The following is an 18,238-nucleotide window of genomic DNA, read 5'->3' as shown; positions in this document are numbered from 1 at the left end:
GCCCCCTGTGCACAAAACCATCAGCTTTGCCCATTTTAGCCCCATTTATTGAATGTGGCACCAAATTCTACCAGGGCAGGCAGGTAAATTGGAGCTACAAGGAATGGTGTGGCCAACAGGAGCAGGGCAGTGATCCTGGCCCTGTGCTCAGCACTGGTCAGGCTGCACCCTGAGTGCTGTGTCCAGCCCTGGGCCCTCGGTTTGGGAAGGACATTTAGGGCTGGGGGGTGTCCAGAGAAGGGAAACAAGGCTGGTGAGAGGCTTGGAGCACAAATCCTGTGAGCTCCTGAGGGAGCTGGGGTTGGTTAGCATGGAAAAAGAAGGGTCAGGGGTGACTTCATCACTCTCTACAGCCCCCTGAGAGGAAGCTGTAGCCAAGGAGGGTTGGTCTCTTCTCCCAGGCAGAGAAGAGCACATAAGTTGAGCCAGGGGAAGTTTAGGTTGAACATCAGAAAAGAATTCTTCACTGAAAGAGAGACTGGGCACTGGAACTGTGTGCCAGGGAGGTGGTGTATCATTGTCACAGCTTTTAATGAAGGGATGGGACCACAGCTGGGCTAAGAAGGATTTATTGCTCAGATAAACATCAGTCTCAGAGGCTGTGAGATTTAGAGCAGCAAGCAATCAGCCACAGCTCAAAATGGCCACAAGTTCCTTGTTACAAGACAATATAGAACTTTCTAACCCAATGAATAGATGCCACAAGATTTAGTTTGCTTTTCTAACCTATCACCTTTACTTACTTTTGCTGCACTGTGGGTACTTTTGTCCAACAGGTTTCTGTCTCACAGACACACAGATGCTTCTATTATAAGCTGAGAGTTTAGAAGTTATTCCATACAACCCCACCCCTACATTATAAACCCTTCACCACCTTATCAATGCAGCTTCTCACTTACTTAAGGCACATTCTTACAACTATAGAAACATAAGTTTATGATTCTTCTGCTTAATGCCTGTGTGTTGTATTTTTACATCAATCCAACCTTTTTCTAAGGCTGCAGATCAAACCCTTCAGTGTCTGTGGAAGTTTCTGTTTGTCTGGTTCCCACAGTGGTGGAGTCACTGTCCTGGATGTGGCACTCAGTGCCATGCTTCAGCTGATGAGGAGCTGCTGGGTCACAGGTTGGATTTGATGTTCTCAAAGCTCTCTTTCAACCCAGTTCACTCTGTGATTCTACGACACACAACTGAGCCACCACAATCAGTACCCACTTTACAAAGGGAGAGCCAGGCTCAAGAGGGAAAAAGGAAATCAGGAACAAGCCTAAATTACATCATGACAAAACTTTAAACTGGTTCTTTTCAGTCTTTCAAGATTTCTGGCTTTGTTAAACCAGAGCATTTATCTATGACTACATCAGCACCCACCCAACCTGCTGCTCTTTATAGGAAGAAATTCCTTTTTATAGAAGAAATTTCTTGATGTCTCATCAACAGATCAATTTACCTACATCTCTGAAGACTAATTAATTAATTAATTAATTGATTCAACTAAGTGTTGTCTTTAGAATTAAGGTTCCTTTTTTGCAGGAGGAGGCTCATTAAAATATCACAAAAACTGTAATTTAGCATCAGCTTGTCAATGAGGAAATAAAGAAACAGAACTAAACTTTTCAGATAATATTGACCATATCTGAATGAAAGAAGGCTGTTACACAGCAAATAATGGATAAACTGCACTGGGCCATCTATGACCACACAAAAGACTATTAAAGGGAAAACAAAATCACAGAAAAAGCAGAGAAGCTTCTACAACTGGTCAAAGACCGCAGATCTATAATTATTTAAGGCCAGTTTTGACAAAACTGTGATAATTAACATTGTCAGATGTCTTCCTCTGGCATAGCTGACACTTGGATTCTTTTGGAAAATCAAAGGTGCTTCCTGCTCTGTCACCTGTGATATTACATCCTGACTTTTGGGGGAAAAGTATCATGGAAAAGTGATTCTTACCAGCCTCAGAGGTCTGGTGGTTGGGAATCTGGCTGTGCTTATGAGGAAAAAAAAAAAAGTGAATTACAAGATAAAGAAGGAAATGAAGGTTTATGGGACATGGGAGTTGCACTCAGGTTTCCCATTCTCTGGGCAGTGCCATGCCCAGGGCTCCTGCAGCTGGGAGCAGATCCCTCCCTGTGGAGAGCCTGGTTCAAGCATGGCTTAAAGAAAGAGGCCATGAAGGGATTCAGCTAAAGGAAAAAAGCAGCCTTTCCCAGGCTTGATCCTGTAAATAATTAAGGTTCTCAGCTACCTTTTATATAAACAACAAGATTCTCAGACCGTTCTGTCCTTGACTGCTACTGGGAACAGACAGCCAGTCTGGGAATAGATATGAAGGTTTTGAGAACTTTTCATATCATGGTGGGAACACTGATCTTGGTTTCAATAAACAAACTTCAGGTATTGTAAACAAAAGGAGGAGCTGAAGTTTTCTCTACAGCCTATCAGGAGCTCAGATTTTGCAATATGCATGAAGTGAATGAACACTGTTATAAAAAGTGCCTGACTGATGAATAAAGTAGAGTAGATGCTGATCAATAAAGGTGGATCTCTCCCTCTGACTTCAATCCCTCCCCACCTCCTGGTGGAAAGGCTCCAATTTAGAGAAGGAATTAAAGTGCCCAGGGGGGTGGTGAAATCTGTCAGGCAGAGAGAGATGCACATTAATTGATCAGGAAGAGAGGGAAGCCTGTCCTTGTCACTGCCTCCTCTGACAGGGGAGCACCCAGGGAAATGAGAGCAGGGTGGGACACTTCTCCCTTTCTCTTTCTCTGCAAAAAAGGCCCAAACCTCTCTGAATCCTGCTTTCATTTCCAATTTACAGCAGCACAGTCTAACAAGAACAGGCCAAGAAACATTTTCCCCAAAGCAAAATGTTTCATGATGGATTGGACACAGAGCGCAGATCAGATCACAACAAATCTCCTCAGTTTGCAAAACTAGAAAGGGCTCATTTTGCTTCAAAATCTGGATGTAAACCACAACAGGACAGGTGATTGCAGGCCCCTTCAACAAGAGGCACACAATGTTTTGGAAGCATTTTAATTCTGAAGTGATTTTTGTTTCCTTATGTTAGGGTTGGCTGGGGTCGTGTTTTTGAGCTTCTCCTCACTGCCAAGAGCAGCAGATTCCTCCCAAGGGAAGCCAAAATTCTCTTGTCACTGAAAAGTGAGTTCCAGGGGAGACATAAAACACTGGTAGACTGGACAGAACTCATATTTGTTTTCATCTCTAAATAAACAAGGAAGAACAGCATCTCCTCCTAGTGTAGCTCTCACACAGTCCAGGCTGGAGATGTAAAAACAAAGACTGAGAGAAGGAGAAAATGGCAGAAGAGACCCAGGGCTGGATAATTCTCAGGCCACACTGCACCTGGCTTCTCTACACAGCCTGGAACACAAGGGATCCACCAAAAATAACAATGCATTGACTGCAATTCTGGAATTAGAGAAACAACATCACAGCACCACAGTAAATCCTTAAATTCATTTTATCTCAGAATTCAACCAAGTCAAAATTTCGTTTGAACCATTCTCTGCTCACAAAGAACCACCTGAACCACCTCTGAGCCAAGCTCAAACTGGAGCAGCACCACCAAACACTTCTGGACACTGAGTGGAAATCAATTTGATGATGAAATAAATTCTGATGTGGTTTTGCTGGGAGGGTTTGGCAGGGTCTGCACCAGCCCACCCTGCAGCTTTCATCTCCTCATCCTGCACTCCCTGGTGGATCAGCTCATGCTGGAGACTCCCACTCCTGTCATGGAGCCACAGTCCCTGCCAGGACCTGCAGGACACCAGAATTTGTCCCCAGAGGGCTCTGACACTGCCCAGCAATCCCTGAGAGCACCCTGTGCTCCTGCAGGGACACAGACCAGGGAGACTCCAGGAGAACCCTGCACGAGCCCACCAAAGCTCCCCCATGGCTGTCCAGAAATCCCAGCACAGAAATTCCTCAGGAAGGTTCCCAAGGCTTCCTGTATCCCTGTGGGATCTCAGCACCTCAGGACTGAGGTGCCGAGTCACCGAGACCACCCTTGGGGGGCTCGGGAGTCCTGGAATGTTCCAGAAGTGTCTGGTGGCTGGACTTTGATCCTACACAGGAGACGACACCTGTATGAGGATAGGAGGGTTTCACCGGGGTGAATGGTGAAGGGATCAGTTAATTAGAGGGTGAAACACAGGGTTTAGGATTTCTGTACAGGGGGGTTTAGAGAAGTAAGATGGAGGAATTGGGGCGTGTCCTGTCCTTCTTCTTCTTCTTCTTCTCCATCTTCTGTGGTGATGGTGGCACTTTGGGATTGGTCATTACTAAAAGTGCACCGGGCAATAAGGGTGAAAGGTATTGGGGAAAAATGATAAATATTGTACACGTAACTTTGGGTATAAAGATAGGTGACCGCCCGGAGGGGAGGGGAGTGTGCTCATGGCTGGCTGCTGAGCAGAGCTCTGTCGGGCCGAGAGAAAATCTTTTAGATAAACAATTAATAAACACCGAGACCGAGAAAAGAACTGAAGCCTCTTCTCGTCCTTTGATCCGCGGGCTGCCCCAAGGCCACCCCGGGCCTTTCCAGGCCATCCAAACAGCCGAAAATCGGACATATCCCTCCTCCCCCATTTCTCACCATTCCCATCCTTCCCAGGGCACTCCCCCACAGCAGAGCTGAAGGATTGGGAGAGATGTTCCACAAGACCATGGTGGGATCATGAGTGGAGCTGCAGCCCGGGGAAATGGGAGACAGAAATCAGCTCCTCCACTGCCCATTTCCAGCGTGCACTGGGCCTGCACCAGGACTGAACTGGAAACATTTCAAACACAGATGAATCCAATTCAGAAAGAAAAAAAATAATTTAATGCTGTTGTAAAGAGCACCACACTTTCAATTTGTAACCACAACAAAAGGCTTTTAAACTATTAAAGCACTGCCTTGCTGTAAAAAAAATAAAAAGGCTGCTTTATTGCAGATAATTGGCAAATCTGCCCTATCAACAGAGCTGGCTGGAGAGAGGAACACACTGCACTATTTCTAGATCATTTCAAGATTTCTATTCATTTCCCACCACAACTTTTGCATTTTGCCCTGAAATTTTCATTTGGATCACTCAATGAAATAACTCCAGATGCAAGTCCTGCCCAGGAACAAGCCCAGCACTCCAAACCCACTCAGTTACTGAATTTTCTACCAAGATGGCAATGAAATGCCCACTTAGCTTCCTGCTGGAGTGAAAAAATCCCCAAACCAACTCAAAACTCCCTCCCTGTTTAATACAGCAATGATCCCATCCTGGTTGCTCTGACACCAAGAGCATTTCAGCTGCTTTCCCTGATGGGTGCCATGAGCTGATGAGTGCAGTGCAGTAAATCCTCCAACACCTGACACCACTGAGCAAACCCAACAACCCAAACCCAGAAACAACCCACATTACAGACCTCACCTGCCTCATTTCATTTAGAAAGGTTGTCCAAAGTCTTGCTCTCCTGAGCACAACAGGGAGCAACAAGAAGCCTGTTGCTCACAAAGCCAATTTCCCCCTCTCCTGATACCTTCCACCACACCACACCTGGCTCCCAGCTCTTTCTACTCACACATTTTTCCTTCTCTGATGTTCAACAGAGCCTCTCCACCCAAATAACTCAGCTTCTTTGATGGACTCACATTCCACTTTGCCCTTGTTCTTTGGAATATTTCAGTATAGACACATGAGAAGCAACAGCAGAGAAGAGACAAGCTGTATTTTAGTAAATATACTAAATATATTAAATAATATGCTAAATATACTAAATAATATACTTCAAGCTGCATGAAGTAAATATACTTCTCCTCAACAAGCCCATTCTGTAATTCTGACCAGATATGGATCTACCTGTAAAAATTAGCCTGGATTCTCAGGAATGATGCATCAAAACCTTGCTGAAATGGAGCAACAATGGGTAGAATGCATATAGCTTAGAAAAACTGTGAGAAATTAAATTAATATACAATTAAAATATACCTATTCACTAAGCAAAAGCATTGTGACTACTTTTTTAGTGGCAGTAATGAGAAGGACATTTTGCTGTGCTCTCCCACATGAGTGAAAGCAGAAGGAGCTGGGGTTAAAAGCTGCTGCTGCCCCACGATGAATGTCTGGGAAGCAGGTGGTGGAGAGCAGAGCACATGTGGGAGGAAGCAGAGCTGGAGGCTGGCACAGCTCTAATGAAGTGGTGCTGAAGAGGCAGACGATTTCATAAGGAGAAAAACATCAGGAAACTGGTCAAAACACAGAATCTCATCTGAAAAAGCTCCACTGTGCTGGATAGCAATAGCCAGAACAAATTTGGGGAAGAGGAGGAGGGGGAGGCTGATCCCTCTCCAGAGCCCCAGATGTCTTTATGGTTGCCTAATGACAATTATACTCAACCAATTAAGACACTGCTATCACAGTTGCATTGTTAGTAAGGCTTTGGCCCTGAGTGTTGATGGCTGTCTAATTAGTGTTTGTGCAAAGTACAACTGCAACTAATATATAAACTGACAAATACACAAAAGAAAAACTGTTAACAGGAACATTTTCCAAACATTCGAGACTCCGCTCATTCAGTCCATGGCAGCAGCAAAGACAAACTGCTTTCCTTCATGGCTGGGGGACTGCTGGCACTGCAGAATTTCACTTCAAACCACAGGGTCAACAGGGCCCTTGCTGGGTTTCTGTTCAGACAGAATGCTGGTGCCACTCACTTTTGGTGCTGCCTCGAGCACACCCCTCCAGGGCAAGGCTTGCTGCACTAAATTGGGCTGGTCACCAAAGACTTCTGATAAAAGCCACCAGAAACCAGTTCATGTTTTCCATATTTTCTCTAAAGAGTCTGTAGCAAGGAAAAGGAAGGAGAAAGAACCCCCTTTGTTTCACAGTCAGGTCTGATTTCCAGAAGGCAAAGTCTGTTCGGTTTCCAGATACCTGCGGTGATCAACAAACCAAAAAAAAAAAACCCAACAACTTTGTTTCAGGCAGTCAGGGACCATCTGTTAATACTCAAAAGATCTTATTATGAAGTCCTTACAATGTCAGTGCATTTTATTGAAGTCAGTAGGAATTTTGCTGCAGTAACAGTCTCTGTTTAAGCAGATGCCTGTTGATAAGCAAGTAAAATAATGAGTATTTTGCATTGTCTTGCTCCAACAAGCACCTCAGAGCTTTCATCCTTATTCCACCACAAGCAACTCTCCAGTCCTTCCTGTGTTTAATTGAGGTATCAGCCAGTGCCCCCCTCAGCAGGCTCAAGAATAAGGCCCAATTAAAGATGCAAACCCAAGCCCAAACACCTTGAAATTGGTTCAGATTGACCCTGAGCTCCATCTTCTCTGCCAGGCTCAAGTGAGACAGCGACAACTCAATGTCCAATTTCAAAACACCTCCCCATCAGAACCTTGGCATGTTGGGAGGTACCCCAATTACGATGAAAAACTCTGGAATTCTAGGGATTCTAGCACCTTCTTTGTACTCCTCTGAAGTGAGGGATGAGTGATGGACAGCTCAGAAACATCTACCACAGTGTGAGGAGCCTCAAAGATTGGAAAAGGTAAAAGTTCCCCATTCTCCCTGCATTGTCACTCTCAGGTATTTGGATTTTGCCAACTCTAACCAACAGGTAGCTTGGCTGAAGGATTCCTTAAGGAAGGGATTCAGGAAAAACTAATAGTAGCAGAAAAGAGCTACTTGACATGGCAGAAAGGAATATAAATAGAACACAATGGCCAAAAATAAAACACAAATGGAACAGAGAAGAGAAAATTTTCTATTACATAGCAGAAAGCTACACCATAAAACACAAGGAAAAACAGATGGGGGTAAACCAAAACCAGAGTCTGAAACAATCCTAATGCTGGTAGAAAAATGTAGAGTAGAAAATTAATCTCCCTGATTTCATCCAAATGTACTTTTGGGCTGCTTGATATATGAGTGCAGCCATGAAAAATGTGACTAATGTGTCCCAAAATGGGTCTGGAAGCACTTTCAGATTTAGCATGTAGGAAATCCATTCTGAGCATCCTCGTGATCAGTTCCCAAACTCTTCTGCTGGGAACCCAACTTTCCAATTCACCAACCCACGCCCATCTGTGGACCCCTCACAAATATGGAGCTGCAGAGAGCTTCTACCTTCCTTTTTAGGGCTTTATTTAGGAAATTATCCCTCAAGAAAGTGGGTTAAGCTGCTGGAGTGTGTAGTTCTGCAGCTTAGCACTGTTATCTGTAACAAAATTAACATTTCACCATCCTCACTGCTTCTGCCTCACCTTCTATATTAAGTGCATGCAAATGTCATACCAAGGGAACAGAAACAAGCCAAAGGGTTGTACTGTAAGGAAAACATTTTAATGAACATTTATAAAAGCAGCAATTAGAAAAAGCTAACACTGTTTCCAGTAATTTGATTTTTAAGGCAAAAAAATCTCCCATCCCCTAGCTCAAGGTTCCAGTGGCTTGCATCAGCCCAGGCCCATTAATTAAAGCAGCTCTTCCACCAAGGAAACAAATTACTGTGGGTTCAGGAGAAAAAAAAAATTATCTTTTCCATAAGAATTCAGGAGGCATTATGATGCAATCTGGGAAGGCTCTGCTCCATCAGCCCTGTCATGTCACAAAGGACAAAGCACAGATAAAACAGAGGCTCCAGTTGCAGCCAGAGGTGAGAAAACACCACTGGAGCATGCTGCAAATTGATCTGTTTGCTCTGCAAGGAACACAAACTGCAACAGGCTGCAAGCAGCAGAGAGGAGGGGCAGCACCTGAGCTCCAGGCACTGATGGTGACGGCCCAAAGAGTAAAAATGAAATCTTCAACAAGGTTAGTAGAAAGAAGGATGGGTTTGTCTGGCCTTACAAGCTCAAAATTACTGCTTGTGCCTGCAAAACCCAGAGGCAAACCAAGAGCTCCAGGCAGGTTGCAAAAGCAGCTTCCACAGAGTCAGATCAGGCTTCATAAACGAAAAAAAAACCCCAAACCAACTCAAAACTCCCTTCCTGTTTAATACAACAATGATCCCATCCTGTTTGCTCTGACACCAATGGGTGCCATGAGCTGATGAGTGCAGGGCAGGTAAATCCTCAACACCTGACACCACTGAGCACACCCAACAACCCAACCCCACCCTGGCTTTCACCTGAAAGGTTTTATTCAGGAGCTGGCAGAAAAGGCAGCCTGGCTGTCACCAACACCACCTTACCTAAGCCCCTGCTCATCTGTCACCCTCTGAACTCAGGATGTCATTGCCCTGCTCAGGGTGGAAAGAGGAGCCCTGACACTGCTCCTTAACAATGAGGAGAGTGAGTGAAGAGAGCACAAAAGGTCTGGGGAAGGTTGAAGGAAAAAGCAATTATTTTCACCTTCTGCTTTGTTTGACATCTTGGGAGGAGACAGAGAAACTATGAAAGTTGTGGCCTCATAGAAATGAAATTTAGGCAATTAAACAAGGCAGGGGTTTATTCAGGCTGTTGGAAGTCTTCAGTTTGTTAACTTTGATTCATTTTCATTACTAATTAATATTTCGGTTTCCTCAGGTCTGCACACTGAATTAAGATGCAAGAGCTAATAATAAATACCTTGAGAATAACCCACAAGCCCTATAGCAAAAAATCCAAATTAGATGAGAGTTGACATGAAGTTTTAAAAAGTGCAGGAAAGCTTTTTCGAGCCTTTCGGGCTAGTTTCACACATCATTATGAAACTAAAGAGAGTGGCAAGCCCAGCTTCTAAAAAGTCATTTGCAGGTCACCTTTGAGCAGGAGCAAAGTGGAGTGGAAGGTGATGGAAGAGAACAAAGGAACTCACCATAAACGAGCAGCTATTTGTGTGCAGATGTTGCTCAAAATGAGTTAAACTGAAAGGCCCAAACTGTTTGTGAGAGCTCCCAGAATGAAGAACTGCATACAATCATGTCAGCATGAGAAATAAATATCCAGATTCCCCTAAGAAACCACACAGGATATTCAGGAAGCTCTTCCTTAGTTTCTCATTGCCTTTATCAAGCATCATTTGGGGAAACATCACCTGTGCCAGGTGTGCCCCACCCTGAAAAGGGAGAAACGTGAATCTGTTGCTTTATCGAGGCAACCAGAGGATGAATCTCACCAGTCCTAACTCCTCAAATCTCGAGGAAATTAGGCAGCACTTAGGGGGGATAGGAGGAAAACATCTGAAATTAAAACTTCAAGAGCAGCCAGGGCTGATTTCCCAGTCTGTAAGAGGTGCAGGAACTCCTCACAGCATCTGCTAAATCAGTTTGTGGCCAAGCTCTTCAGTACCAGGCCACCCCTCAGTCACGGAAAACTGAAGAAAAAGAAGAAGATGATAGTTTATAGTTCTGGGTCTGGGAAGGGTGCTCTGACTCTGGTCTGACTCTTTTATTTTCAGAGCCATCACCAGCAGCAGTGAAGCCACAGTGCTTTTCCTGCAAGCATTAAAAAATTAACACATTCCCCTCAGAGCCCGCCTGGTGTGGTTTCAGGGGTGAGCTGTGAGGGGAGATGGGCACCAGCAGCACAAGGCAAGCTCACCCCAGGGCTCAAGAACAGCCACAGGTGAATATTTCAGAGCCAGTCAGGAGCAGCAGGCTCAGGATGTGCCATGGGATCCTCTGGAATGACAAGGTCAAACAAGGACCACATACACGTTCTCAGATCACTTTGACCCAACCTCTGAAAAACAGGTAGCAAAAGGAAAAAAGGTAGCAAAAAAGTAGCAATTTTACTGTCTGAACGTGCATTTGCTTTAAAAAAACTCACATAAATCCAGATTTTAGTAAGAGAAAGTGAAGCAATGCAGGCATTCTGCACAGTAAATGACAGCATCAGGCTCAGGGAGCCTCATCACCAGCAGGAATTTCTAAAAGCCAAGCAAGCAGCTATATAATTGCTTTAAGTAAGCTCTGACTTCGGGCTGAAACTCCATTTGAATGGGGGATGAGGGGGAGAACATCATCCCTTTAGAGAAGATCCTTCGAGACGTGTAACTGTAGAAAGGCTGGCGAATCCAGCATTGATTGGGAGTGAGGTAACCACAAACACCGCTGGCTCAAATGAAAAGGGACTCAGGGGCTGACCCAGAAAACAAGCCTGGTAACCACCGGGATGAAATTTTAATGACAAACACAAGAAGCTCTGCGTGCAGGCCAGATTGAATTATCTGATGTCAGGCAGCACAAAGGGGAGCTGCTCGCTGCCACCTCGGCTCCCAGCTCAGGTTGCACTCAATCAATCCCTGAAATTCTGCCATCTCCTGGCCTCAGCCTGGCCAGCAGCGTGGGGACAAGGGAGAGTGCATGGAATAGGAGCGTTTCTCTGCGTGTTTCTGTGCCTTTACTTCCTTCACAGATTAATAAAGAGCTGCTCCTGAACCAGCTCACACTGTGCCTCTATAAATTACAGCTGCTGGTTTAAGTCACTCTGCCCACAACCTGTTCAAATTCCCTTTCAGAAAGACTAAAAAGCTCTACGGCAACTAAAATAAAAATGATTCTACTTTGCAACAAAGTTTGAAGCAGGACAGGGAAGATGACAAGATGACCCCTAGTACAGCACAGGTTCAAATCAATCAGTGACTCCAGGCTTGCTCCAAGATTCCCAAACACCACCAACCCCAGCATTCCTGCTCTCTCCAACCAGAACTCCTCTCAGCCCAACTATAGCTTCATCTTGCTGCTGCCAGAAAAAAAAAGATGTTTCTATAAATACATCAGCAACAAAAGGATTGCTAAGGAGAATCTCCATTTTTATTGGATCAGGGAGAAACAGTGACAAAAGATGAGGAAAATGCTGAGGGAATTATGGCGCTGTCCTCAGGGTACCCAGGCTGGAAAGCAGGGGCAGGGAGCAGAATGAAGGCCCATGACCCAAGGGGAAATGGTTGGCATCCTGCTGCAGACCTTGGGACACACCCCAGGCTGCTGAGGGAGGGGGGCAGAGCTCACCCCAACACTTCCCACCCTCGAGCTCAGCAATCCGTGAGCTGAGCTCAGTGATGCCCATCCAGGAGCTGGGCTGGAAGGAGGGTCCAGGGAAATGCTGCCTGTTATGAGTAGAAAAGTTGCCCATTTTTTTAAAAGGTTGCAGAGTTCACAGGTTGGGTCAGTTGCTGCCAGAGTAGAGTTGTAACTGTTATTGTTGTACAACAACAAATTGTTGTAATCACCTGTCATTTTCATTAACTACTGTGACAGTGCTCACAGGGGTCTTAGGATGAGGGAAGAGATGAGGATCTGACTCCATGTTTCAGAAGACTGATTTATTATTTTATGATATATATTACATTAAAACTATACTAAAAGAATAGAAGAAAGGACTTCATTAGAAGGCTGGCTAAGAACAGAAAAAGAAAGAATGATAACAAAGGCTTGTGGCTCAGACTCTCTGACGGAGCCAGATCACTTTGACTGGCCATTAATTAGAAACAACCACATGAGACCAATCACAGATGCACCTGTTGCATTCCACAGCAGCAGATAATCAATGTTTACATTTTGTTCCTGAGGCCTGTCAGCTTCTCAGGAGGAAAAATCCTAAGGAAAGGATTTTTCATAAAAGATGTCTGTGACAATCCACCTGTTGTTGATGGCTGGGAATCCCCCTTTTGTCAGTGACACCCTGCTGCTTCCTGGAGGATGGAGAAGAGGGGACATCGGACCTCGAATGTGAAACTGAAAAACTGGCAAGCTCCTGATGGTCTTGTGAGGATGGAAGCCCCAGCTCTGCCTGCAGACCAGTGGACAAAGCTGCACTGTTCCTCCTCCTCTGTGCCACTCCTGGGAGCAGCAGTGTGAGTGCAAGCCCTCGGTTCTTCCCACCTGAGCTGATTTTTAATAAAGCCATTAAAAAGGACAAACATCTCCTGCCCTGTTTACTTCACTGCCCTGTCAGCCTGAACTCAGTGCCAGGCAAAGTTCTGGCACAGAACATCAGCAGGGCCAAGTGCAGGGTCCTACCCTGGGCCACCATCATCAGGGAATGCTGGAGGCTGCACAAGGTGGACAAAGCCCTGGGGGTGCGGGTGGCATCAGCTGGGCACCAACCAGCCCAGGTGTGCCCAGGTGTGCCCAGGTGTGCCCAGGTGTGCAAGGGCACCTGGGCTGTCCCAGGGCAAAGCTCTGGGCACTCCTGGGGCACCTCCAATCCTCTGCCCAGTTCTGGGCCCCTCAGGACAAAAAGGACCTGGAGGGGCTGGAGCGTGCCCAGGGAAGGGGCTGGAGCACCAGCAGTGGAATTATGATCCAAAAACCTGCTCAAAACTGAGCAGCCCTGAGCAGAAATAGAAACTATTGGGAATAGAAAATATTCAGAATAGAAAATCCTTGGTTAATGCCCCACAATTCTGGATTAGCAGCACCAGGCCTTGCAAACTCACACATTCAGACACACAGGTCCCTCTGTAATCACTGATTATTCCCCATGCAAAGCTGAGCACAGTGTTTGTGAAACAGGAGAGAGAATCATTAAATGTAACAGATAATTGATATTTATACTGAGAGGAGAATTGACTTTGTAAACCTCAGCTATTAAATTACTTCTTCAGCACTGAAAGAACACAACAGTTTGTTATTGATCACCAGATTCATTACACTTTTATGACAAATTTGAAAGCACAATGCCATTAAGTTCAATTTTATAAGCTGGGAGAGACAGGGGAGGGTTGTGGTTGGATTTTAAAAATAAAAACACAGCAAACAACAAAACAAATTCCTCATATCCTAAATACTTACCAAATGCACATAAAGTATTTCTCTGCACAATTTGCTGATGCCCTCTGAAGTTTTAGTTATAAATTGAAGTCTCCCTTGTTTGATATTTACCATTTACCAATTTAAGAGACCAAGCAGAGTGAAGGACAAGCAGTAAACAGCAAAGGACATAACATAATTTTTGTGTTCTAATGCTCTAAACTCTTCATTTACTAACTAGGTAAATTCAAACAGCTGGATTTTAATTTCTTCATGTTGTTTTATCAAACACATGCTCACAGCTTCATAAAGAGATAATTCATTTTTCAGAGAAATTACTGGAAAGTCATTTAAGTGAACATCATTTTTTCCTAAAGTATACACACATGCAGAGTTCCCTCAGTGGTCTCTTACCTGCTCACCTGTTTTCAGGTATCTGAATTATTTAATTGCATCACACCCCTGATGTAAATTCACCAAGAGAATCAGGAGATACTGGAGGAACTGGAGAACCAACATGAAAAGTGTGTGTGCAACTGTCAGGACCCAACTTCTTTAATACAACAAGCCAAAATATGGACTATTTGATTTAATATGCAGGATTCACAACCTGTGCTTATTAATACTTCAGAAATGTAATTTAATCTGCATAATTCCTATCTACTGCACGTTTGGATATAAATACAAAAGAGAAAATGAAGGAAAAGAAGAGCTGGAGGTTTTGGCAGCAGCATGGAGAAAACTGGGTTTGCTGTCTGATAGTTTAGAGTCCTGCTCTCAGCTGTCCAAGAGTATTCAAAAGGATTTCCATGAATTAAGAGTTTTCCAGGCATCTTTCTTATAACCAGTCTGTGAATTTTGAAGTATTTTAGAAGCAGTTTCCTCAGTCCCACACCATTAACATGAAGTGCTACCATTACACATTTAACTCTGGTATGTCAAGGACAATGTCATAATTTTATTTATATCATAATTTTTATTTACTCATATCATTTCTGGAGGGTTACTAATTACTGAACCTGTGAAATTCAAACAGAACACAGGAAAGCCTCACACTTCCTGGGAGAATCACTGTAACCTCTTCTAAAAATTTGTGAGACCCTTAAAATTGTATTTAAGAGTATAAACCACATAGATAACATTAAACCAAGGTCCAGAAAACTTCTATATTAGGAAAAGAGAAGTTTGAGTTTATCTATTCTGAGTGGGTTATTTTCCTCCCAGATTGTCTTTTAAGTAAGAATGGAGAAAAGTAACAGCCCTTCTAAAGTTATTTTTGTGCTGTGACAAGCTACCTTTGTGATTAAGAGATTTTTAGGAAAAAACATTAAAAAGGGGGATTTTTTTTGGTAGATGTGTAAAATGTTTAATACATTCTGGGTGCTTCCAGAACAAAACAATAGATGGAGTTCATCAGAAAGCACCTGAGTTTTTACAGGGACTACTTGCACGTGAGATAACTTTGGAATAGTTCCATAAAATTTGAACTGCTGAGGTAAATTGTAGATAAACATCCTCATCAGTCACTTAAGGAACTGCAGGTGAATCCATTCTTAACAGAATTAAGGTTAATTAATTAAGCAACAAACAGGTGCTGCTTTTGAATTTATTATAAATTATTGAATTTATTATAAAGAAACACCTGAGATTTCAGATGGTGAAGGTGGAGTGAGCCCTACACCGACTGGTAAAGATGGAGTGGACACCTCTCCAGCTTAGTAGAGGTGGAAGGAGTATTACTCAGCCTGGTAAGGATGGTGCAAGCTTTACACACTCTATTAAAGGTGGAGTGAGCATTAGACACTCTGGTGAAGATAAAATGAGCATTACACACTCTATAGAAGGTGGAGTGGGCATTTCACAGCCTTGTAAAGGTAGAGTGGGAATTACACACTCTGGTAAGGATGGAGCAGGCACTACACACTGTTGCAGGTGCAATGGACATTACACATTCTGTAACACATGGAGTGAACATTACACACTATAAAAGGTGCAGTGGGCATTACACACTCTATAGAAGATGGAGCAACCTTTACACACTCTATAGAGGATGGAGGGGGCCTTACACACTACAGAAGATGGAGCAAGCTTTACACACTCTATAGAGGATGGAGGGAGCATTGCACACTCTATAGAAGGTGAAGTGGCACTACACACCCTACAGAGGATGGAGTGGGCATTACACACTCTATAGGAGGTGGAGTGGGCATTACACACTCTATAGAGGATGGAGTGGACATTACACACTCTATAGAGGATGGAGTGGGCATTACACACTCTATGGAAGGTGGAGTGGGCATTACACACTCTATGGAAGGTGGACTGGACATTACACACTCTATAGAGGATGGAGTGGGCATTACACACTCTATAGAAGGTGGAGTGGGCATTACACACCCTATAGAAGATGGAGTGGGCATTACACACTCTATGGAAGGTGCAGTGGGCATTACACACTCTATAGGAGGTGGAGTGGGCATTACACATTCTATAGGAGGTGGAGTGGGCATTACACACCCTATAGAAGATGGAGTGGGCATTACACACTCTATAGAAAGTGAGTGGGCATTACACACCCTATAGAAAGTGGAGTGGGCATTACACACCCTATAGAAGGTGCAGTGGACATTACACACTCTATGGAAGATGCAGTGGGCATTACACACTCTATGGAAGGTGCAGTGGGCAGTGCACACTCTATGGAAGGTGCAGTGGGCATTACACACTCTATGGAAGGTGCAGTGGGCATTACACACTCTATGGAAGGTGCAGTGGGCATTACACACTCTATGGAAGGTGCAGTGGGCAGTGCACACTCTGTGGAAGGTGCAGTGGGCAGTGCACACTCTATGGAAGGTGCAGTGGGCACTGCAGACCCTGGTGCAGCTGCAGTGGGCATTACACAATCTATGGAAGATGCAGTGGGCAGTGCACACTCTGTGGAAGGTGCAGTGGGCATTACACAATCTATGGAAGGTGCAGTGGGCATTACACAATCTATGGAAGGTGCAGTGGGCAGTGCACACTCTGTGGAAGGTGCAGTGGGCAGTGCCAGCCCCGTGCAGCCACAGAGGGCAGTGCCAGCCCCGTGCTCACCCCGCCATGACCACGCCGTCGCAGCAGTGGACGTCGCACAGGACGCGGCCGGGCTCGTAGTGCAGCTGGCTCACGGCACCCACACGGTTCTGCAGAGAGACACAGGGCTGGTGGTTCCCATTCCTTTATCCACCAAAACCTGCTGCTGGCAAACCCCCAGCTTTGCTACTGCTACCCCAAAACCCCCCAGCAGCTTTCAACAGCTGCAGAACACAACACCAGCTCTCCTCTCCCACATGCTCTAAGCAGGTTCCCAATTTTCCCCATTCCAATTTTTCCCCATTCAATTCCTTCATTTCCCTCTCACCTTCCAGTTGGTTTTCAGCATGTGCTCTCTGGCTCTGCAGTTTTTGAGGGCGAGTTTCCAGCAGGAATGGTCAGAGATGCTCATGTCCAACAGGTATCCCTCCTCCTGGCACAGCCGGTACCACAACACTTCGTCTTCTGCAAGGATTTTCCATGTCCTGCTGACCTAGAAATCAATGTTTATATATGGATCTCTCATAAATGGATAAGGAAAAATGAGATTTTATATTTCAGATACTATTTAATATTTCATATTAAGATAGAAATTAATACAAGAGATATTATTAATATTAATAAATTAATATGAAAGTCTTATTTTAACAAATATATTTGTTCAATCTTTATACACCTGAGTGTATAAAAACCCCAGATTTTTAACAAAAGGCTTGTTTTCTGTGGTTTCTTCAGGAAATAAATGAGTTTATACTCCACTGAAACTCCACATAACATAGACAGCAGTTTAGTGGCCACACTGTCAACCTGAAATATCAGTGACTGGAAAATTTTGACAGGAAAAGCAGCAAGAAAACAATTAAGAGAGAATTGTGAGCTTAGAGCAAAAATATGAATATATTTTCATATTTGTAGCTAAGAAACCCTCTCAGATCACAGCACCATATCTCTGAAGTCCCACTGACAATGCCTGATTAGGGGTATGACATTAGTGATTTATAACCTATTGTATTACAGTATGCATAAATAGGAATGAATTATTAAGTTTTTCAAGCAGCCTCAAGTTGCTGCCCATTCCAGAGAGAACAGCTTCATCACAATCAATTGTGGGCTCAGAATTAAAGATTCAAGAGGTAAGAGCCAACTTAAGTAGCTTTTTTTTTTTCCTCTGTAATTCTTAATTTAAAAAAACAGATGTAACCAATGAAAGCCACGACTGGTGAAAGCAGCAATCAATTGTGCTCTGGTTCTAAAAAGATTAAAAGAACCTTCTGAGACTGACATCATTTTTAGTAAGTTACAATTAAGCATCTAATGTTCATTTCAGTCCCCAGATTATGCCAAGAATCCAAGCCTCACATGGACACAAACTCCCCCAGGACCATCTCTTTATATTTATTTGCCATTTTTTCCTATAGTGACACACACATAGAAAATGTTTAATATGATGAAAGAAGGGGTGATCTGAGTA

General features: G+C 44.1%; 1 protein-coding gene across 1 annotated transcript in view; it reads right to left on the bottom strand.

Moving 5' to 3' along the window:
• Positions 1 to 18,238, bottom strand: part of FBXW8 (F-box and WD repeat domain containing 8) — a 64,981-nt gene that overhangs the window by 38,014 nt on the left and 8,729 nt on the right. Inside the window, exons 3-4 of the mRNA XM_064726925.1 lie at positions 17,096 to 17,260; positions 16,789 to 16,877 (exon numbers count right to left, since the gene is read on the bottom strand). Coding sequence (XP_064582995.1) covers positions 16,789 to 16,877; positions 17,096 to 17,260 — 254 coding nt within the window. The remainder of the gene's footprint in view (positions 1 to 16,788; positions 16,878 to 17,095; positions 17,261 to 18,238) is intronic.

The sequence above is a fragment of the Zonotrichia leucophrys genome, chromosome 15 (assembly GCF_028769735.1).
Source record: "Zonotrichia leucophrys gambelii isolate GWCS_2022_RI chromosome 15, RI_Zleu_2.0, whole genome shotgun sequence".
NCBI classification, from domain to species: Eukaryota; Metazoa; Chordata; class Aves; order Passeriformes; family Passerellidae; genus Zonotrichia; species Zonotrichia leucophrys.
This window is presented reverse-complemented; position numbering and strand designations above follow the sequence as displayed.